Source organism: Tachyglossus aculeatus, chromosome 3 (genome assembly GCF_015852505.1).
Source record: "Tachyglossus aculeatus isolate mTacAcu1 chromosome 3, mTacAcu1.pri, whole genome shotgun sequence".
NCBI lineage: Eukaryota > Metazoa > Chordata > Mammalia > Monotremata > Tachyglossidae > Tachyglossus > Tachyglossus aculeatus.
Genome location: NC_052068.1, coordinates 76,145,481 through 76,168,711, shown reverse-complemented (window position 1 = coordinate 76,168,711; position 23,231 = coordinate 76,145,481). Strand labels below are relative to the sequence as shown.

The window sequence follows — 23,231 nt, the reverse complement described above, 5'->3', positions numbered from 1 at the left end:
GCTCAGGGAGGGGCACTTGTGAGTGCCTCTCTCCCTCTTAATTGTGGGGCAAAACTCAGTGACATTGCAGTGCCTCAATAAATTATTGGAGTTCTAGAGTGAAACAAACAAGTATATGGATTGAAGGTAGCGCAGCTTAGTGGATAGAGCATGGACTGGGAATCAGAAGGAACTGGGTTCTAATCCCAGCTCTGCCATTTGTCTTCTGGGTGACCATGAACAAGTCACTTCACTTCTCTGTGCCTCAATCACCTCATCTGGAAAATGGGGATTAAGATTGTGAGCCTCATGTGGGACATGGGCTATGTCCAACCAGATTATCTTGTATCTACCCCAGTGCTTTGTACAGTGCCTGGAACATTGTAAGTACTTTAACAAATTCCATGATTATTATAATTATTATTATTATTATTGCTATTATTATGGCAAGCGGTAGACACAATATCCCAGGATTTTCAAAAGCCTCTGTCAGTGTTCTCATCTATGATTCTTAAAAAACCTGAGTAATCATATCATTGGAGGGAATATTCTAGAAGGAATAGGAAAGTGGCTAGAAGGTAGGAAAACAGAGGGTAGAAACAAACAACCACTTTTCAACATGGAGAAGTGTAAGAAGTGTGGCCTCCCATGGACATGTGCTAGGACTCGTTTTGTTTAGCATCTTCATAAATTTTCTGGAAGAGGGAGTGCAGTAAAAATCTCAAAGACTGCAAATCTCTTCCAGATCTTACTCCAGAAAGACCTCAAGAACTGAGTGAGTGGGCTGAAAAATAGCAGATGAGTTTTAATGTGAGCAAGTGCAAGCAATGCACCTGGGGAAAATAATCTAAAATACAACTACATGATGATGGACTTAGGGCTAATCGGTCACAGACTCTGAAAAGAAATCTCTGCCTGATATCCAGCAGCAGGCAAAGAGACTGACCCAATGTTGGGCAACATCAGAAAGAGAATAAAAATCTGAACAAAAGGCAAAGTTTCATCATTATATAAAATCATAATGCACCGGCACCTGGAATGCAGTATACAGAGAAGTAGAGTGGCCTAGTGGATAGAGATTGAGCCTGGGAGTCAGAAAGACCTGGGTTCTAATCCTGACTCTGCCACTTGTTTGCTGTGAGGCCTTGGGCAAGTCAATTCACCTCTCTGGGCCTCAGTTACCTTAACTGGAAAATGGAGATTCAGACCTGGACTGTGTCTGACCTGATTAGCTTGTACCTATCCCAGTGCTTAGCAACTGCCTGCCACTTAGTAAGTACTTATCAAATACCATAAACAGTGCTAATTATTGATACTTAAAAGGTATATAGTAGAGTACAAAGAAGGTATAAAAGTACAGAGAAGGGTAATCAAGATGTTCAGGAGAATGGGGAAGCGTCTTTATCGGGATAGACTGCAAGAGTTAGGATTTTTCTCTCTGGGAAGATGATATCTGAGAGGCAACAGGACTGAATTCTACAAAATCATAAAGACTGTGATCAGATTGCAGTGTAGAATTGCCATTCCTATATCTTGCAACAGGATGAAGGGGCATCCACTAAAGCTTGAGGGCAGGGAGATTAAAAATCAACAAAGGGACACACTTTTTTTACCTGGGGGTGTGGGGTAAGCATATAGAATTTGTGCACAGAAAGTTGTGTTGGAAGAAAATGTCAGTGGATTCAAGGGGGCTTTGGAGAAACTTATGGATGAACAGTCCATAACAGGCGACTAAAAGGAAAAGTTTGGAATGTAGAGGTAAAAGTTAGGAAGATTAGATGGTACAGACTTTGCCGTTGTCGAAGACACCAGTCTGGTTGGTCTGAGCCAGTAATAGCACTGGTCGTGTTCTTACGTTTTAAATTCCTTAAGCGGTTTATTTAATTGACTTTGCTTTTGCTGATTTTTTTTTATTTTGTTAGGTAAAGCAAAAATAAATGGAAGTACATGTTTTTTGCTAAAATATATGTTTTACCCTGTATTTCAGATAGAATTATGTTGCCAGCTTGTACTTCCCAAGCGCTTAGTACAAAATACTAAAGTGCTTAGCACAAAGTAAGCGCTCAATAAATACAATTGAATGAATGAACACGGTAAAATTAGGTATCGTTTTTCTGACAATGTGCATCTGACTGGATAGAACACGATGCCAGAAGGTAGGTACCCCCCTGTAATTAAAATAATTCATAAATTCCCAGGTTTTTGAGAGGTCCTTCTAAACCAACATCCCAGTTATTTTCATTGCCAGAGTGGAAATTTACCTTTTTTTAATTAAAAAAAAATTTTCATGTCACATTAGTGTTTATTTTAATCTAGCAAGCCAGAAAGAGCATTTGCCTTCTACCTCTAAAGAGTTTACTGATTCCAAGGTAAATGGTCATTGTGGGATTGGGACCAACTAGGGCATTATCCCATGGTTAAAGAAGCAGCTTTGGATAAGGACCCAAGTTCTCTGGGAGTGGGAGGACAGAGATGGCAGAAGATGGGATGGAAAGATGAAAATTCACTAAGGAGAAACCATGACCCTGCAGACAAGTGAAAACTCACGAAAACCTGGGAACCCCACTCAAAAGGTGGCCACAGAATGGCAGACCTACAGGTCCTGCTCTTACAAAATCCAGGTTCTGTCAGACTATTTTACTGAGGAGAAAGCAAGAATATTTGAAAAGCCAAAAATGTACGATATTCCCTGAATACAGGACTTTCTACAAAGACAAAACTTAGAGAACACCCAATAGTTTTAGTTCATGAGACTTTCTACAAAGACAAAACTTAGAGAAAACAATAGTTTTTAGTCCATGATCTATTTTACCTAAACAGAAAGTTCCATATTCACTGGAGTTTTTTCCAACCATGTACTTTTTGCCAGCACATAAATGACCAATAAGTAAATTATGCAAAAATTGTACTATGAAAAGTTTCCTTAGCTAATAATGAAAGGGTGCTTGGGGCAGGTCTAATGATCACCAAAGAATCTCTTGAGCCTGTAAAATAGGGAACTGAAGCAATCACCTGAATTGTTTAGGCCTATGATATTCCCACCTCCAACACATCAACCAATCAATCAATGGTATTTATTAAGCACTTACTGTGTACAGAGCATGAAACTAAGCACTTGGGAGAGTACAATACACCAGAGTTGGTAGACATAATCCCTGCCAACAAGTAGCTTGCAGGCTGGAGGGGGAGATAGACATTAAGAAAAATTTAAGGTAGTGGAAATAATAAAGGGAAATGGAGTAGACATGTGTTAACACATGAAATATCTAGATAAATGCATGCAGAAGTTGATGTTTTCCTGGAATGATTCAAATAAATATCACTATTTTTCATTATGCATTTTGACTTGCAACACTATTGTGGAAGGAGAAAATGTTCTTCCAGCAACAAGTACATGCTTGGATACACTGTGATATTGTGTCAGAATAAACAATTTGGCACATATACATGGTGTCAGACATAGCACAAGCACTATAATGTGATTTCTCCTTAATGCAGTGTTCTTTAGGAATGTAACCAGTGAAAGAGAGCCAACTCTTATTTTAACCTGTGAGTAATGCTGTTTACTCTCAAACTTAACAAGACTTAAAAAAACCCAAACAACCTTCAGGTTACTGAACAACAATTTTTGCCCAATTTATTTTCCCCTTTCTGAATTCAGAGTTAAAACACTAGAATCAAGAAATGCATATTCTACTGACAGTGGTTCCTATTGGTACTTAGCAAGCAAAACTCAGAGAAACAGAAAGATTTAAAGAGAAGACATCAAACAAATAGGTAAGTCAAACACTAGCAGAGGAGATCTAACAAACTGGTAGTTCTGTTTAGTGAGGAAATTCAGTTCTGTTGAGCCTTTCATTCATTCATTCAATCGGACTTATTGAGTGCTTACTGTGTGCAGAGCACTCTACTAAGCGCTTGGGAAGTACAGAAAACTGTACTTTAAAAAACAAAAACAAAAGTACTTTATTTAGATAGTCCTATAAACACAACTTTCCTTAGGCTAGCGTCAGTAATTAAAAGAAGTAATCTCCACTCCTGAGCCCTTAGAATACTCCTAATTAGGTTTTGCTAAGAGTTTTGCCATTATTAAATGGTGGCATGGGATTCTTTTTTCTTGCAATACAATGACAATTTGAGGTTGACTTTTATTCTTTTAAATGCAAATTAGCAAGGCAATGTAGCCACTGAATGGACCTAGTCATTTGGACAAACTTCTCCAGTGTAGTTGCAATAGAAAATGGTGTATGTGTGTGGGGGGGGAAATCCCCTCTCCTATTGTAATGCAGTCAGAAGAAACATAAAAGTCTGTCTGTCATTAATCTTTCCCGAAGTGTGACACACACAACTCTGTAGACATCACGTTTTCTCTTTAATTTCATTAACAATATAGTGCTAACTAAAAATCTTGGCAGGGAGACAGTTCCAATTAAATTAGATGGCAGAAGACTATGTGTGGCAAAATGCTTGGCTTAGTCTTTAATGATGATCAGATAAGCTTTATGAGCAACACTGCCTCCCACATTGTTTTGTTATATGCAGAAACTGGTGTTGCAGCAAGCTCCTTCAGCATTTTCCTCTAGACTGTAAGCATGTTGTAGGCGGGGGATATTTCTACCAACTCTGCTACACTGTACTCTCCCAAGTGCTTAGTACAGTGCTCTGTACACAGTAAGTGCTCAATAAATTCAATTGTTTGCCTCTTCCCTGAGGAAGCTTCCTTAAGATGTTAAGAATAACTATTTTGGACTTTGAAAATGGTAACATTGGACGTATCTAAACAATTTTTTAAGGCCTGACTCTGCTCTCAACCTTTGCCTAGACAAATGCTCAACAACACTGACCTACCATTTTGTTTCTGAGTGTTGGGAAATAGACAGGGAATAAGAGAAAATGCATCCCATTCAACCGAACAACAATGAGGCTGTGCATTTGACCAGGTCGGAATGTTTGTTCAATTAGTTAAATGTTCATCTTTTAAATAAGAAGAAAAAACAAGTGATGGGTGGCCTACTAACCTCAGAAAAGCAAATATCCAAGGCTATTCAATCATCCCCACTCAGAATACTTGGTTAGAAATAAAAACAGCATTTAACAAATCCTCCCCCTAGTTAGGAACAGAGGTAGCATTAAGGAGTATGAAACTGAAGGTTAATGCCAAAGCACTAAGGGTGAAGCATTATTTAATTAAAATGTACTAGCATGTCTTTCTAAACTGAAAATGTCTTTATTTCTCATTTTTGTTTTTGACCAAGATTCTTGCCCATCAAATTGGACTTCTAATTTGGACTTGCCAAACTGCACATGCAGCCATGTCTTTGCAAGGACAAATTCAACAGAGAGTACCTAATTACATAATCTGGGAGCACAAATGTGGTTTTGAAATTACCAGAAGAAGTATGCCCTGAACAGGAGTTCAGGGTAAACTGGTTGAAAATTGGCCTTTTGTATTCTGAAAATTAATGGCAAGTGATGCTGACTTGATCATCATCATCACCAATGTTATTTATTGAGCACTTGCCATGTGCAGAGCACTGTACTAAGTGCTTGGGAGAGCGCAATACAACAGAGTTTGTATACACATTCCCTGTCCACAATGAGTTTAGATTCTAGACTTCTGATGCAATAAATCAAGGAGCCCTCTGCTTTGCTTCTACCTCTGCATGGCCTCTTCAGATATACTCCTTCGTTGATGAGACTTTGTCAACACTTGAAATTTTATTCGGTAATTTTTAACACTTGGAGGAAATCCCATAGACTGAAAAACTGTGGTACTCATTACATCTGAAAGGCTGATAAAACTCCAAATGAATTACTCTGGGCTACCACATTTAACAAAAAAGTTAAAGCATGCCTATACTCTAGAGAAGGCATGTCAAACTCATTTCTTGGTGTGGGCTGAACACAAAACACATATGCACACACAGCACACAGCAGCAGTAACAGCAGGAGAGAGAGCAGCTAAAACTGCCCTTTTTATGGAATTTGTTGAGTGCTTATTATGTGCCAGACAGTGTACAAATTGCTGGGGTATATATGAGCTAATAAGACTGGACACAGTCCCCATCCCACAAGGGGCTCACAGTCTTAATCCCCATTTTATAGCTCAGGTAACTGAGGCACAGAGAAGTGAAGTGATTTGCCAGCAGACATGTGGCAGAGCCATTCCCCTGCCTCCATCTCTGCCAAACAGCTGAGATGGAGGAGACTCCTCCAGCTGCCGTGACTCGCCCAGGATTCCACCAGGAGGGCTAGAGGATGGGACGAGATAAATAATAATAATAATAATAATGGCATTTATTAAGCGCTTACTATGTGCAAAGCACTGTTCTAAGCGCTGGGGAGGTTACAAGGTGATCAGGTTGTCCCACAGGGGGCTCACAGTCTTAATCCACGTTTTACAGATGAGGGAACTGAGGCCCAGAGAAGTTAAGTGACTTGCCCAAAGTCACACAGCTGACAATTGGCAGATTTGAACCCGTGATCTCTGACTCCAAAGCCCGTGCTCTTTCCATTGAGCCACGCTGGTCCCTTCCTTCATATTCATGTTAGTTCTTTGAGGGTAGGTAACATGTCTACCTGATCTACCGTATTGTACTCTTCCAAGCACCTAGTATAGTGCTCTGCACACAGTAAGTGCTCAATACATATCATTGGCTGATGGATTGATTCTTCCCCCCGGTAGCTAGAGACCTAGGGGAGTCATGGCAACCGCAAGAGCCCCTTTAGACAGGATGAGGGGCCAGGAGGAGCCAGATTGTAGCAGAAGGGAAGGAAAGGTAAATGGTCTGTGTCCTCTCCAATGGCTTCCCTCCTGCAGTCAGTGATCCTCAGCAAATTGTAAGCTTTTGAGGGCAAGGACCCATGCCTTTTTTTTTCTATTGTGAATAGTGTCCTACACGTGGTAGCGAATCGGTATAGGCAACTAGTTTGATGTTTTTCACACACTGAGCACCAGAATAGTTCTCGACACACAGCAGGTGCCCAGGACAATGGGTAGATCTCAAGTTTGACTTTATCAATTAATCAATGATATTTGTTGAGTGCTTACTATGTACAGAGCAATGTATTGAGCATTTGGGTGACATAGGCCTGGTCTTAAAGGAGCATACATTCTAGGGCCTGTTTAAGACAAGAAAAGGAACATACAACATAGCCCCCATGCCCAAAGATAGTTCATTTTAAGGCAGCTGGGAACATACTACTACAAAACCACTCAATCCATGTTTCCTTACACCTCAGGAACCTCCAATCATTGCCCATCCACTTCTGCATAAAACAGAAACTCCTTACCAATGGCTTTAAAGCACTCAGTCACCTTGCCCCCTCCTACCTTATCTCAATGCTTTCCCAGTACAACCCAGCCAACACACTTCATTCCTCTAATGACAGCTTGCTCACTGTACCTTGATCTCATCTATCTAGCAGCTGATGTTTTGCCCGCATCCCGCCTCTCCCGTTGTGGGCAGGGATTGTCTCTCTTTATTGCTGAATTGTACTTTCTAAGCACATAGTACAGTGCTCTGCACACAGTCAGTGCTCAATAAATATGATTGAATGAATGGAACTCCCTCCCTCTTCATTTATTCAATCGTATTTATTGAGCACTGACTGTGAGAAGAGCACTTTACTAAGTGCTTGGGAAAATACAGTACAACAATAAACAGACACAAGCTTACAGTCTATCTGACAGACCTCATTCTCCCCATCTTCAAAACCTTATTAAAATAACATCTCCTCCAACCTTCCCCAACTAAGCCTTAAAACCAAAAGGTCTGTGTTAAGAATAGATACTTGTAGGGTGTGCCAAGTGCAGGCTGGTACATAGTCTCATCCTTTAAACACACTCATTGTTGGTGCTTTGCTGATTCTGAGAAATAGTTCTCCAGAAGTGTTTTCCAACGTACATAGAAGCTTTGACATGAATGATTTCAAGGACTTTCAGTGATAAGCTCCATCTTTGGAGTTACCCAGAAAATCAGAAATGAATGCAGACATAAATTTCCACATCCCTTGCTGTTGCATTCTAGAACATGGTTGTGTATGTGTTATTATTCATTCATTCAGTCAGTCAGTCATATTTATTGAGTGCTTATTGTGTGCAGAGCACTGTACTGAGCGCTTGGAGCAGCGGTTCATCTGGCAGCTGGACTAGATTGACATTAACAGAATTCTTAAGGGATGCCCTAATGCATGGATGCAAGCGACTACAATACTCCAAGATGGAGATTTGAAAGCTGTCTGATAAGGCATTACAGATATTAAATATGTGAAGAAGCACTGTACGTGGAGAATATGGAGACTAGTTTTAGCTTTCCCCATGGAGACTAGTTTTTAGAATTCTCCATGGAAACCTATGGGTTTAAGATTCAATAGGCAAGATTCAGATTCAGCCATAAAGAAAAGAAGTTACTGACTACAGATTGAGGTGGTGTGGGTGAAATCTCTTTTCCTAGAGGTTTTTGAGAGATTGACACCCATCTTTCTAAAATGGCTTAGGTAATAGTTCTGGCTGGAGGGATGGTTTAGAGGAGATGATCTTTCCAGGTCTTCCTCAGTCCAGTGAGTCTATGAAAATTATTACACCCTCGACACTATTTATCTATCACTTATGTTTACAGCAAATGGTATAATACACTTCTCTCTATTTTCACTCATCCCCACCCCCACCCCCCGTCTAGTTATCTCTGATTAACAGAAAATAAGATTTAAGGGACCCAAGTCTGGTTTTGTATTTGCCATCATTTCTGCATTTTCCAGGTATAGGTCAGCCTTTAAGAACTGACCGGAACCTTCAGACTAAGACTGTTGGAGGACAGAAATATGAGTCTGAGACTAAATCAGTTATGTTTACTAGATAATTTCAACAAATGCAATTTTACATCACAAACTAAATTTCAGCACTTTCTTCTAGGGGTCCAGTTTTTCTCTGCCACACTGGGTGATGCAATATTCTACTAACATGCAAAGGCAGGATTGAGAGCAGCACGTTCTCTATAGTAGATAGAGCCCGGGCCTGGGAATCAAAAGGTCCTGGGTTCTAATCCTGACTCACCACTTGTCTACTGTGTAGCCTTGGGCAGGTCACTTCACTTATCTGTGCCTCAGTTACCTCATCTGTAAAACGGGGAGGCTGTGAGCTTCACGTGGGACAGGGACTGTGTCCAACCCAAACTGTTTGTATCCACACCAGAGCTTAGTACAGTGCTTGGCACTTAGTAAGTGCTTAACAAATACCACAATTGTTATTCTAGACTGTAAACCCGTTGTTGGGTAGGGACTGTCTCTATATGTTGCCGACTTGTACTTCCCAAGCACATAGTACAGTGATCTGCATACAGTAAGCGCTCAATCAATACGATTGAATGAAATATTATTCAAGCATGCTGTCTTTTGTGGGTGGAGCCATTGACCTTAAGGTGTCAGCAGGGCTAACTGAGGGTGCGACCCCCCTCACTGGCTCTGATTGATTTAGTTCAATGAAACAATGTGTGTGCATTTGGAGAGGCGCTAAAGGTGAAAAATAAGTCAATGAACCTATGAAAAGGTGTCCTGTTTGCACATGCGATGCAGAGCAACAACTGCAAGTGCACGGCATATGTCCCACTATATTAACATGACTCATGTTCCGCTGACAACTCCTCGTATCCAAGTCACACAGTCACATGCTGTTTCCATACCTAGGTTCAAGAACCCAGCTAGCCAGTGCTTTCGAGGATTCAGGACAGATATTTTTAAACCATTTTACATACTTTCAGGTAGCAGGAATTGCTCCACAGCCTAAGACTGTTAGCCTTTCACGGTCTCCATGTCAAAAGGCTTTTAGTTCCAAATGACAGCATCCACTCTCTGTCATCACAAGCAGCTATAGATTTTCCAAAAGGGCTGTTGTGTGGGCACAACAGATCCTCTATTCCTGTTAACAGTTTCCAAGAAGAGGAGGTGTGAAATAGTGGAGATTACAGTCCAGTGTTCTGAAACAGCTTGAAACTCAAACAGGGTGATCTTCAGTTAGTGGAAATCCCACTAATTAGCTTGGGACCAATTCCCTTAGACTCATGTCTGAAAGTTGTCTCTCTGCACCATTTCATGATGTCTTTAAAATATTTGGCTTAGTATTATGGCATTTATTTGGTGTTTACTATGTGCTAAAGTAGATACGGGATTACCAGATCGGACACAGTCCCTGTCTCATATGAAGCACTCAGTCAAATCAGACAAGTAACAGTGTTTATTGAGTCCCTACTGTGTGGTCCCTACTGTGTGCAAATCAATCAATAAATCAACGGTAATTATTGAGTGCTTACTGTATGTTGGTAGACTCATTTGCTGCTCACAAAGAGATTACAGTCTAGAGAAGGTAAATGGATGTTTGAACAAATTATGGATTTGTACACAACTGCTGTGGGGCTTGGGATTGGGTGAATATCAAGTGCTTAAGGATACAGATCCAAATGTATAGGTGGCACAAGAGGGAGAAGGAGCAGAGGAAATAAGGAATCAGTCAGGGATGGCATTTTGAAAGAGATGTGATTTTAACAAAGCTTTAAAAGAAAGGAGAGGGTTGGCCTGTCATAATATCATCAGTGATATTTATTGAGCACTCACTATGTGCAGAGCACTGTACTAAGCACTTGGGTAGCAGCATGGCTCAGTGGAAAGAGCATAGGCTTTGGAGTCAGAGGTCATGGGTTCAAATCTGGCTCTGCCAATTATCAGCTGTGTGACTTTGGGCAAGTCACTTAACTTCTCTGGGCCTTGGTTCCCTCATCTGTAAAGTGGGGATTAAGACTGTGAGCCCTACGTGGGGCAACCTGATCACCTGGTATCCCCCCAGTGCTTAGAACAGTGCTTTGCACATAGTAAGGGCTTAACAAGTACCATTATTATTATTATTATTATTACAGTAAAACAGAGATGGCATACACATTCCCTGCCCTCAGTGAGTTTACATCCTAGAGAAAGGGAGAGAAAGGACTTGAGCAAGGGTTTGGCAGTGAGATAGAAGACTTTGAGGCACAGTGGTAGACTTTGAGGTTGGCATTAAAGGGGTGAGGTTTGCGGGGTGAGTTGTAGAAGGAAATTAGTGAGGTAAAGTAGGAGGAGGCGAGATGATTGAATGTTTTACAGGCATTCCAGCTAGTGAAGAGTTTCTGTCTGATAAGGAGATGGATGGGCAACCACTAGAGATTTTTGATTGACGTGAGGTGGACTGAATTTTTTCACAAAAATGATCCAGGCAGCAGAGTGTGTGGAGAGAGACAGGAGGCAGGGATAGTGATGCAGTAGTCGAGGAGTGATATGATAATGTGCACAGATCAACATGATGGCGGTTGGATGGAGAGGAAAGAGTGGATTTTTTGTGACGTGAAAGAAGAACAAAGATGATTTAGTGGAAAGGGTGAATTTTAGTGACATGAAAGAAGAACTGAGAGGACATAGGGACACACTGAATATGTGAGTTGAATGAGAGAGCTGAGTTGAGGATATTGCCAAGGTTACAGTTTTGTGAGACAGGGCGGGTAATGGTGTTGTCTACAGTGAAGGATAAAACATGCAGAGGACAGGGTTTGGGTGGGAAGATGAGTACTGAAAAGCACTAAACTTAGAGTTTGGAAGGGTACAGCAGAGTTAATTAGCATGATACCTGTTCTCAAGGGTCTTAAAGTCTAGCTATTATAATGTTGCATTCCAGCAAACCAAGAAGTAGAAAGAGATTATAATTTAATCTCATATGACAGATGAACTGAGGCACAGAGAGATCACTTGACTTGTCCACGGTTGCAGAGCAGGCCAAAGGCAGAACTGGAACTTGAACCCAGGTGTCCTGATTCCCAATCCCTTTCCATTAGACCACAATGCCTCCCTATTCTGTCTTTCCTGCTTGCCTTTGTTCCATATTTATAATGATATTCTTACCTCATCTGCGGTAACAGTTCATATGCCCAACCTTCAGTCAAGATGAATATCTGTATAGATTTCTAATTAATTTAGGATTCTCTGAAAAGACGTGTGTGTGTGTGTGTGTGTGTGTGTGTGTGTGTGTGTGTGTGCGTGTTGAAATGGCAGTCAGGTGAAAAACGGTTTTTTTGACCTCAAATCCCAATTCAGCACTTAATCTCCCCATCCATGCCCCCAATAGGTATTTTCTCTCTTTAGCCTGGATAATAATAATAATGGCATTTCTTAAGTGCTTACTATGTGCAAAACACTGTTCTAAGCACTGGGAAGGTTACAAAGTGATCAGGTTGTCCCACGGGGGGCTCACAGTCTTAATCCCCATTTTACAGATGAGGTAACGGAGGCACAGAGAAGTGAAGTGACTTGCCCAAAGTCACACAGCTGACAATTGGTGGAGCCGAGATTTGAACCCATGACCTCTGACTCCAAAGCCCGTGCTCTTTCCACTGAGCCATGCTGAATCCGTACCCACATTGAAGTTGCCAGCATGTGTTACTGCAGACCCTCCTCCCAGGCAGTAGGGGTTCATTCATTCATTCAATCGTATTTATTGAGCACTTGGTGTGTGCAGAGCACTGTACTGAGCGCTTGGGAAGTACAAGTTGGCAACATATAGAGATGATCCCTACCCAACAACGGGCTCACAGTCTAGAAGACGGGCTCACAGTCTAGTTCCAACAGGCACTAAAGAGGGCTACAACAAGCGGAAGCAGTGTCAAGGCTGCCAGAACCTCTGAAACCACTGCAGGTTCACTTATACAGATAAACCAGGCCTGAAATAATAATAATAATGGCATTTATTGAGTGTTTACTATGTGCAAAGCACTGTTCTAAGCACTGGGCACTGTTCTAAGTGCTGCCCTGCAGTGCTGAGCATGTAATTCAGTGTCACGGTCACTCAAGCAATCAGTCAATATTAACTGAATTTGTAGAATGAGAACATAGATGATTGCTTATCTCCCCCTTCTAGACTGTGGGCCCACTGTTGCGTAGGGACCATCTCTATATGTTGCCAACATGTACTTCCCAAGCGCTTAGTACAGTGCTCTGCACACAGTAAGTGCTCAATAAATACAATTGATTGATTGATTGATTGCTTATTTCCATTTGCTCTCCACATGCAGCAGGGAACTGGTTGTGGGCAGGGAATGTGTCTGTTATATTGTTGAATTGCACTCTCCCAAGGGGCTTAGTACAGTGCTCAGCGCACAGTAAGTAAGCACTCCATAAATACGATGGACTGACGGACTATTCTACTAATCCTTTGCCTTAGTCTACTTTAAAGAGGAAACTAACTCTCCTAGCATGTGTGTGAATATAAGGCAAAGAGTGATGCTATTTTAAGGCAAAAATTATCCATATAATCCTCAAAAAAAGAGTAGAGCCATCATAGCCATGGGACATCTTAGTGGAGTATGTGTCTCTCTCATGAAATTCCTAACTCCTGAGAAACTTCATAATGGACCAGTCTTCTCAGGTAAATGGTGGAACATGATCACATCTCCGTCTAGAGGCCTTCCTTAATTGAGCCCTCTATTCCCCAGATCCTTCTCCCTTTGGCATCATCTATGCAGTTGGATCTGTGACCTCTGGGCATTTGATATTTGACCCACTTTCAACCCCGTAGGACATATGTACATATGTACAGATCAATAAATTGATAGATCATTGGTATTAATGCCTATCTCCTCTATACGGTAAGCTTGTCATGGGCAGGGAATGTGTCTACTCCCCCATATGCTTAGAGAAACAGCGTGGCTCAGTGGAAAGAGCCCAGGCTTTAGAGTCAGTGGTCAGGGGTTCAAATCCCGACCCCACCAATTGTCAGCTGTGTGACTGGGCAAGTCACTTAACCTCTCTGTGCCTCAGTTACCTCATCTGTAAAATGGGTGTTGACTGTGAGCCTCCCGTGGGACAACCTGATCACTTTGTAACCTCCCCAGCATTTAGAACAGTGCTTTGCACATAGTAAGTGCTTAATAAATGCCATCATCATTATTATTATTATAGAGTGTTCCACACACAGTCAGCACTCAGTTAATAGGATTGATTGATAACACTAGAATAGCTGAATGGAGAAATATTGTAGTAACCCATGTCAGGACTCAGTGACCTTTTAGTATGTTTAATTTCAAGTCAGTTTTAAACATATTATATATATTTACATAATATGCATGAAATGATATATGTATATTTATATTCATGCATTTGCCTAGAGAGCTAAAGCAGCCTTACGGCTCAAACTCAGTGAAATGGTTTTAAAATACATTTTGTTTTCCAAACTCCAGCAGTCACATACAAACCAGTAAGAGGCAAAAATATACTTCATGCTGCTGCCCGGATTATCTTTGTCCAGAAACGCTCTGGGCATATCACTCCCCTCCTCAAAAATCTCCAGTGGCTACCAATCAATCTGTGCATCAGGCAGAAACTCCTCACCCTGGGCTTCAAGGCTGTCCATCACCTCGCCCCCTCCTACCTCACCTCCCTTCTCTCCTTCTACAGCCCAGTCCGCACCCTCCGCTCCTCCACCGCCGATCTCCTCACCGTACCTCGCTCTCGCCTGTCCCGCCATCGACCCTCGGCCCACGTCCTCCCCCGGGCCTGGAATGCCCTCCCTCTGCCCATCCGCCAAGCTAGCTCTCTTCCTCCCTTCAAGGCCCTGCTGAGAGCTCACCTCCTCCAGGAGGCCTTCCCAGACTGAGCCCCTTCCTTCCTCCCCCATCGTCCCCCTCTCTATCCCCCCATCTTACCTCCTTCCCTTCCACACAGCACCTGTATATATGTATATATGTTTGTACATATTTATTTACTCTATTTATTTATTTATTTATTTTATTTGTACATATCTATTCTATTTATTTTATTTTGTTAGTATGTTTGGTTTTGTTCTCTGTCTCCCCCTTTTAGATTGTGAGCCCACTGTTGGGTAGGGACTGTCTCTATATGTTGCCAATTTGTACTTCCCAAGCGCTTAGTACAGTGCTCTGCACATAGTAAGCGCTCAATAAATACGATTGATGATGATGATGATGATAAGACCATTGTATTATTCAAAAGACACAAATGGACCTATTGCTTCACTGCATTTGCAAAAAACCTCACCCAGAAGCTCAATAAGTTGATGCTTTCAATTCAGCTAGACCCTAGAACCTTGGATGCTGGCGAAAGGATTTGGTGAATTAGGCTATAATCAAATAAATAGACTGAGCTATACTGTAAGGTTGAAGTCGCTTTAGCCTTTGGAGCACGGGGTGACATTATTTTTCATGCCAGAGACTATTATTTAGGGTTTATATAATTCCCTATGTTTTCAAAAAGGCTTTACAAATGCTGGCTAGTTATTTCATAGCAGAATTTAAAAAAGACTGGTACTATGGAACTAAAGCATTGTCCCATATCCAGAGTTTTATAGTGAATTCATGGCAGATTAACACTGTTTGAATATAGTTTATCATCATCAATCGTATTTATTGAGCGCTTACTGTGTGCAGAGCACTATACTAAGTGCTTATGTCTCCCGAATTAGAGTATAATTCTGCTTAGCACACCTAGTAAGTGCTTAACAAATGCCATAATAATATAAACTCACTGAGGACAGGGGCAATGTATATTACTTTCATTGTACTTGCCCAAGCACATAATAATAATAATAATGGTATTTGTTAAGTGCTTACTATGTGCCAAGCACTGTTCCTAGTGGCAAGAACATGGGCATGGGAGTCAGAGGATGTGGGTTCTAATCCCAACTCCACCAATTGTCTGCTACGTGACCTTGGGCAAGTCATTTAACTTCTCTATGCCTCAATTACCTCATCTGTAAAATGGGGACTAAAACCATGAGCCCTACGTGGGACAACCTGATTACCTTGTATATACCAGCTCTTAGAACAATGCTTGGCACATAGTAAGTGCTTAACAAGTACATAAGCACTTAACAGGTACCATTATTATTATTATTATAGTACTCTGCACATGTTAGGCACTCAGTACAGTGCTCTGCACCTAGCAGGTAACTAGTATAGTGATCTGCACACAGGAGGGGAGCAATAAATCATCCATTCATTCATTCAATTGTATTTATTGAGCACTTACTCTGTGCAGAGCTGTACTAAGTGCTTGGGAAGTACAAATAATTACTAATGAATGAACAGATCTGCAGCTCTAGAGACAGTCCATTGCTGAACTCCAATTTCTCTTTTGAACTTGAACGTACTGTCCTTCAACTGGCTGAGAAATGTAACCAATACCCAATGCCTCAGTGAACTCTTATCATTCTGAGATGATTGTCAGGCATGGTGGTAAGGGCTGGGGTAGATAGATAAAAATCAGATTGAACTCAGTCTCTGTCACAGTCTAAAATGGAGGGTGAACAGTGATTTTATCCTCACTTTACAGATGGGGCAACTGAGGCATAGAGAAGTTAAGTGACTTGTCCAAGGTCACAATTAAATAGATCAACTAATCACTAATATTTACTGAGTGCTTACTGTGTGCAGAGCACTTGGGAGGGAGCAATATAGCAGAGTTGATAGACGTGCTCCCTGCCCACTAGTTATAAACATGTGGAAGAACTGGGACTAGAACTGGGTCTTCTGACTCCCAATCCCTTGTTCTTTCTATTAGCCCACACTGCCCCTCTAGTCATTGTACTGCTTCCGCCAGAGACAGTGACCAGAATTGTTCTTTTGGTCTCCAAATCACCTTTTCTTATTCTAGGTGTAAAAATGCCAGAAAGCTGAAGACACCTGTACCAGCTGATGATTGTGATATATCCATATGCCCAAATATCAGAATATCAGAATGCTTCCTCCACCTCGGTTTGGACATCTCAATTTTGGAAACCACATTTAGGTACTTGTGGTTATTGTGTTTTCACACGTAAGGAAAATTTTTCCAGCACAATTGCTGTCTTAAGCCAGTCTTAGAGAGAAATAACTTGCAGTAAAAGTTAAAGGGGAGTGTTCGCGAAAGAGAGGAATAGGCAAGCGATACATACGAAAAAGAAATAGGAGAAAAAAAATGTTCAAAAGCCATAAATAACTCATGCCACAAAAATGACTGAAGTATTGCGCACGATCTTCCACCTCCTCTCCCAACACACTCCCTTCTCTGTGCAACCACAAGCACACACAAAGAGCAATTTTCCCTTTTTACAGAGGTCGGAAAAGTGTGTGTGTGTGTGTGTGTTGTGGGGGAAGGACTGGGGGTGGGAGGAGGTAAGGGCGGGAAGGGAAAATCGACCCAAAAAAGTACACAGAAGGCAACAGTGAATTTCAGACATGAAACCAGGAATTTTTGAATGGTTCAGAATAGGACACTTTGTCACCTTTGATTTAATTAGAAGGCTGTTTTCGGGATGTTAAAGGTCTAGGCTCCTAATCAAGTACTTACGTAATCCTCTTCATTGAGCCCTTGTTTCTCAACAGAACTTTTCACCTCCATGGAAAACTTCTCAAACTCAGGTTTCACTGTCCTCAGTAGGGTAACTGTTTGGAGGGATGAGTACGCTTGCTTAGCTTCAAGGTCCTGTTTGTCTCCTCTCTTCCACGAGCCATCTCCTAAGGGAGAAATAAAAATATTTACAATTCCAAGCCAGTCGCCATAAAGGAGCCGTTTTCCTTTTTTCTGGCTGCTATGTTTGCTACGTGCTGCTTTGAGCCGATAGCCGTCAAGGCCAGAGGTATTGTCATGTTTTTGCAACTAACTGTAGTTGTGGAAAATCTCAAGATTTCCTAGATAAGAGAAGCCTCCCTGCATGCACCTCTGTTGATCAATAACAGTCTAACTGTCTTGTTTGAGCTGAGAAAATGGGATTTTCCTCTCCTAACTTTCAGGATTGCAAGAGAAAGAAATGATTTTTTTATAATCCCATTTTTCCAGGTCTTTTCTTTAAACACTTAGAATAATTTGTATGTTAAATTAGAAATGTGTAATCGCATAATTACCTATTCTCACTCTGTACTGCAAATTCATACATATTAAACATCTGAAAGCTGGCACTGGAGAGAAATATTAAATTAATGATGCCCTGGAATCTCTTCAGAGTAGGAAGTTGGTTAGACCGATTTTCAATGCTATAAAGTACCCCGCATACCTCATACATACATCATCATATATTAATGATTCACTGAAACAGAGCTCAGTATTAACTTGAATTCAGCCAATACCATTTCAAAATTATCCTCCTTTACTGACCCCCAGGGGAATTAAACAGATAAAAATGAGTTTTGATTGAAAAATCCAAGCAACCCGCGAGGAGCCAAAAAGAAGGCTTTTGCTGCTGTGAATTATCATGATTATTTTAGGCTTCCTTGGAAACAGAGGGAGAAACCCAGATTTCTGGATTGGGACTCCCAGAGGCGCACCTTCCTGAACACAATCTCAGACTGAAATTCCTACACCCTCTCTTGACTGCTGAAAGTTGGAAGGGTTTTCAGAGGTGAGCTGTACCAGAAGTTCCAGTATCTCCTTTGCTCTTTTTCTTTCTTTTTTTTTTTAATTTTAACAGATCTATGTTTCAGAAACTATATCTCAGAATAGCAGTCTTTTTGCCTTGAATGTGACTGTGAGTGTGTACTGGGGGAGGGAAAGGGAGACGGGAAAATTGCTAGCCTTTCTTGACACTACAGGCAGCCAGTTAAGGTCAACCTGGCAGCCCACTGACTAAAATAGGCCATTCATTATATCAGGTAATTGGCTCTGTCTGTTTAGGGAAAGCTGTGCTTTGGGTGACCTAAAATTTCTCCTCTTCCTGAAGGTCCCATCCCTCCTCTCCCAACCTATCCCCATTAGTGTGAACAAGCTCAAACAGCCCACACTTCAAGTTGAAGCTGAAGTTCAACTTCAAGAGACCTGTAGGAATCAAAGTATTTTTAAGGCAAGAGCAATCAATCAGTGGTATCTATTGAGCCTTTTCTCTGTGCAGAGTACTTGGAAGAGTAAAATGCACCAGAGTTGCTATACACATTCCCTGAATCAACAAATTATTAACAAAAATATTCAGCTCATGTCTCCCCATTCCTCAAGAACCTTCAGTAGCTGCCCATCCACCTCCACATCAAACAGACACTTTTTAGCATTGGCTTTAAAGAACTCAGCTAGCTCGCTCCATCCTACCTCACCTCACTAATCTCCCACTACAGTCTAGCCCACACATTATGCTCCTCTAGAGCCAGTATACTCACTTTGCCCAGCTCTCGTCTAACTCGCCACCGACCCCTTTCCCACGTCCTCCCCCTAGCCCGGAACTCCCTCCTCTTCCACTTTCTCCACGTTCGAAGGATTACTAAGGCCTATCTCCTCCAAGAGGTCTTCCCCAATAAGCTTTCTTTTCCCCGGCCCATTCTCCCTTCTGCATCATCTGTGCACTTTGATCTGTGACCTTTGGACGTAGAGAAGCAGCATGGCTCAGTGGAAAGAGCCCGGGCTTTGGAGTCAGAGGTCGTCGGTTCAAAATCCCGGCTCTGCCACTTGTCAGCTGTGTGACTTTGGGCAAGTCACTTAACTTCTCTGTGCCTCAGTTACCTCATCTGGAAAATGGGGATTAAGACAGTGGGCCCCACGTGGGACAACCTGATCAACTTGTATCCCACCCCAGCGCTTAGAACAGTGCTTTGCACAGTGTAAGTGCTTAATAAATGCCATTATTATTATTATTATTTTATATTTGCCCCACCCCTAACCCCACAGCACTTACATACATATTATCTTTAAATTATACATTATAAGTTAGTTATTCATATTAATGTCTTTCTCCCCTGCTAGGCTGTAAGTTCATTACGGGCAGGGAAAGTGTTTGCTAATTTTGTTGTTGTGCACTCTTCCAAACACTTAGTACAGTACTTTGCATGCACTAAGCATTCAATAAAAATGATTGATTGATTGATTGATTGATCCAAATCTTTGTTTAGATTGGGAGAAGCAGCATGGCTCAGTAGAAAGAGCACAGGCTTTGGAATCAGAGCTCATGGGTTCAAATCCTGACTCCATCAATTGTCAGCTGTGTGACTTTGGGCAAGTCACTTAACTTCTCTGTGCCCCAGTGACCTCATCTGTAAAATAGGGATTAAGACTGTGAGCCCCCCGTGGGACAACCTGATGACCTAGTAACCTCCCCGGTACTAAGAACAGTGCTTTGCACATAGTGCTTAATAAATGTGATTATTATTATTATAACACTTTCAGAAGAGAAAATCAAAGAAAAGTTAAGAGCAGTGCCAGTTACCAAAGGAAATGCCATTGGGTTTTTTTTTACAGTTGGGAGAAAGGAAAAAAATGCCAAAACTTCCAACTTCACACTCCAAAATGCATGCCCAGTCCATTGATGACAAAGAAGACAATTCATTATAAAACCCACAAATCAATTATGGCAGAATTAGGAAGAGTTTGTATAAACTATTAACTCCATTTGGTAAGGAAAATCAATCAACAGCATTTGTCCTCTAGACTGTAAGCTTGTTATGGGCAGGGAACATTGTGGGAATCCCTGAACTAATGATGGCATTTATTAAGCGCTTACTATGTGCAAAGCACTGTTCTAAGCGCTGGGGAGGTTACAAGGTGATCAGGTGTCCCACAGGGGGCTAACAGTCTTAATCCCCATTTTATAGATGAGGTAATTGAGGCACAGAGAAGTGAAGTGACTTGCCCAAAGTCACACAGCTGACAATTGGAGGAGCCAGGATTTGAACCCATGACCTCTGACTCCAAAGCCCGGGCTCTTTCCACTGAGCCACGCTGCTTCTCTAACTCTGTCATATTGTTATATTGTACTCTCTGAAGTGCTTTGTAGAGTGCCCTGCACACAGTAAGCACTCAATAATTTTGGCAGGAGTTTGCGCCCTGTGGACAAAATTAATACTTTTGGAAACACACCCAACAACTGTACTAGTCCCACCTAGGAATTTTGACATAAACTTGGCTGACAAAGAGTTTTCCACCCCTCCACCCTCTCCCTGGGCATTATAATAAACCTGAGGATTATCAGGGTAGTGTCCCAGAGCCTAGGCTGGCTGGCTGTGAGGATGAGAAGGAGAAAAAGGGACCGTGGTATCTGCAGCCTCGGGCAGCAGCTGTCATTCAAGCTAACTCAATCAAACAGTCAATCAGCAGTATTTATGGAGCACCTATAGTGTGCAGAGTACTATAATGAGAGTCTGGGAGAGTACAGTTGAATTAGTAGGCCTGATCCCTGCCCTTCAGGATCTTATTACCTAACAGACACAAAAATCAATACAGAAAGGGAGAAGAGGAGAAAGGGATAGGTACATGAGTTGGTGCTTTAGAAACTGAGGTGCATATGTAAGTGCTAAGCTATATAGATAGGGTAAATACACAAGAGATAGAGAGAACTTAAGTGAGTAGGTAGTGTGGAGGTGTCAAGGTGGCAATTGGCGGGGACATAATGGTTGAAGATTAAAAATTAATCAGGGAAAGCCTCCTGGGGTTTTTTTTTTAGATTTTTAGATGTGATTTTGGAAGAGCTTCAAAAATAGGGAGAGTTGTGGTCTGTCAGATTTGAAAGGGGAGGGATGTCCAGTTGGAGGGGCATGAATAGTGAGAGAGCCTGTCCGCAGTGGGAGACCAAGAACAGGGCCCATCAAATCGAAAAAAGTGGATGTGAATATTAAGGATGAAGAGGGCAGGGCTCTGCTCCACTGGGCTTGTGACCGAGCACACAAGGAGCTGGTTTCAGTATTGCTGCAGTTAACAGCTGACATTAACAGCCAGCCCAGCCCACACCCTCTGCTCCTCTGCCGCTAACCTCCTCACCGTGCCTCGTTCTCACCTGTCCCACCGTCGACCCCCGGCCCACATCCTCCCCCTAACCTGGAATGCCCTCCCTCCTCACATCCACCAAGTTAGCTCTATTCCTCCCTTTAAAGCCCTACTGAGAGCTCACCTCCTCCAGGAGGCCTTCCCAGACTGACCCCCTCTTTCCTCTCCTCCTCCTCCCCCTCCCCATCCCCCACCTTACCTCCTTCCCCTCCCCACAGCACCTGTGTATATGTATATGTTTGTACATATTTATTACTCTATTTATTTTACTTGTACATATTTATTCTATTTATTTTATTTTGTTAATATGTTTTGTTGTCTGTCTCCCCCCTTCTAGACTGTGAGCCCGCTGTTGGGTAGGGACCGTCTCTATATGTTGCCAACTTGTACTTCCCAAGCGCTTAGTACAGTGCTCTGCACACAGTAAGCGCTCAATAAATACGATTGAATGAATGAATGAAGGGCCCACCGTGTAGAATAGCTTGAGAGGAAGGAAGAGTGTAAGATGAGTCAGGGAAGAGAGCAGATAAGTAGAAAGGAGTGAACCGGTTAAGTGGCATAAAGAAAATGATTTTTTCTATCCATTCTGTCCATGGTATTTATTGATAATACCATGGCTTACTGTGTGCAGAGCATTGTACTAAACACTTATTTTCTACCTAACCATTTTCTCTTGCCTAGGGTAGTTTAACGCAATTTGCCTGTATCTACCTCAGTGCTTAGTACAGTGCCTCGCACATAGTAAGTGCTTAATAAATGCCACCATTATTATTATTACTTTATACAAAGAGGGCATGGGCAACCATGAGCAACCATCAGAACTGATTGGGGCTGCAGAGTGTATGAATTGGAAAGAGGAGCACCTAGAGGCAGGGATATTGACAAGGAGGCTGATATAAAAGTACCTGGGTTATCACTGATAGTTATTTGGATAGAGAGGAAGTGCCAAATTCTAGCTATATGGTGGAGGAAAATCTGACAGGATTTGAGGACAGACAATATGGGGCTGAAAGAGAAGGTGAAATTAATGATAATTCTAAGGTTGTAGGCTTGGGAGAAGGGGGTGATTGTTCTGTTGTCAACTGGGATAGGAATGCTGGGTGGAGGAGAAGATTTGGGGGAGGGAAGGCGAGGAGTTCAGTTTTGATCCCCTTCCTCAGGAGCTTGCAGTCTAGTTGGGGGCAGGGGGGAAGACCGAGCAGTTTACTGATAAAATAAGAGAAAGGAATAATGGTTGTGAGGATAAATAAATGTTTAAATAGTGAGAAACATGTGTGGAGACATATAGAGGGGCCACAGGTAGGGGGGAGTGCATAAGTGTTATGTTGATGTAAAAGTGCTGAGACAGTAGTTTAGAGGATATGACCTGGAGAGAAGAGAAATCAATCAGGGAAGGCTTCGTGGAGGAGGTAGGACTTCAGAAGGGTTTTGGAGATGGGGAGAGTTGTGGCCTTCTGGTTTTGAACAGGAAGGGAATTTCAGTAGGTGGGAGGGAGGGGAAGCTAAGAGCA

The 23,231-nt window shown here is 41.9% G+C and overlaps 1 protein-coding gene across 2 annotated transcripts in view; it reads right to left on the bottom strand.

Annotated features, from left to right (window-relative positions):
- NPR3 (natriuretic peptide receptor 3) overlaps positions 1-23,231 on the bottom strand; it is an 80,818-nt gene that overhangs the window by 32,897 nt on the left and 24,690 nt on the right. For both annotated transcript variants that reach the window (XM_038744148.1, XM_038744149.1), the window contains exon 3: positions 17,335-17,501. In XM_038744148.1, the coding sequence (XP_038600076.1) occupies positions 17,335-17,501 (167 nt within the window). The remainder of the gene's footprint in view (positions 1-17,334; positions 17,502-23,231) is intronic.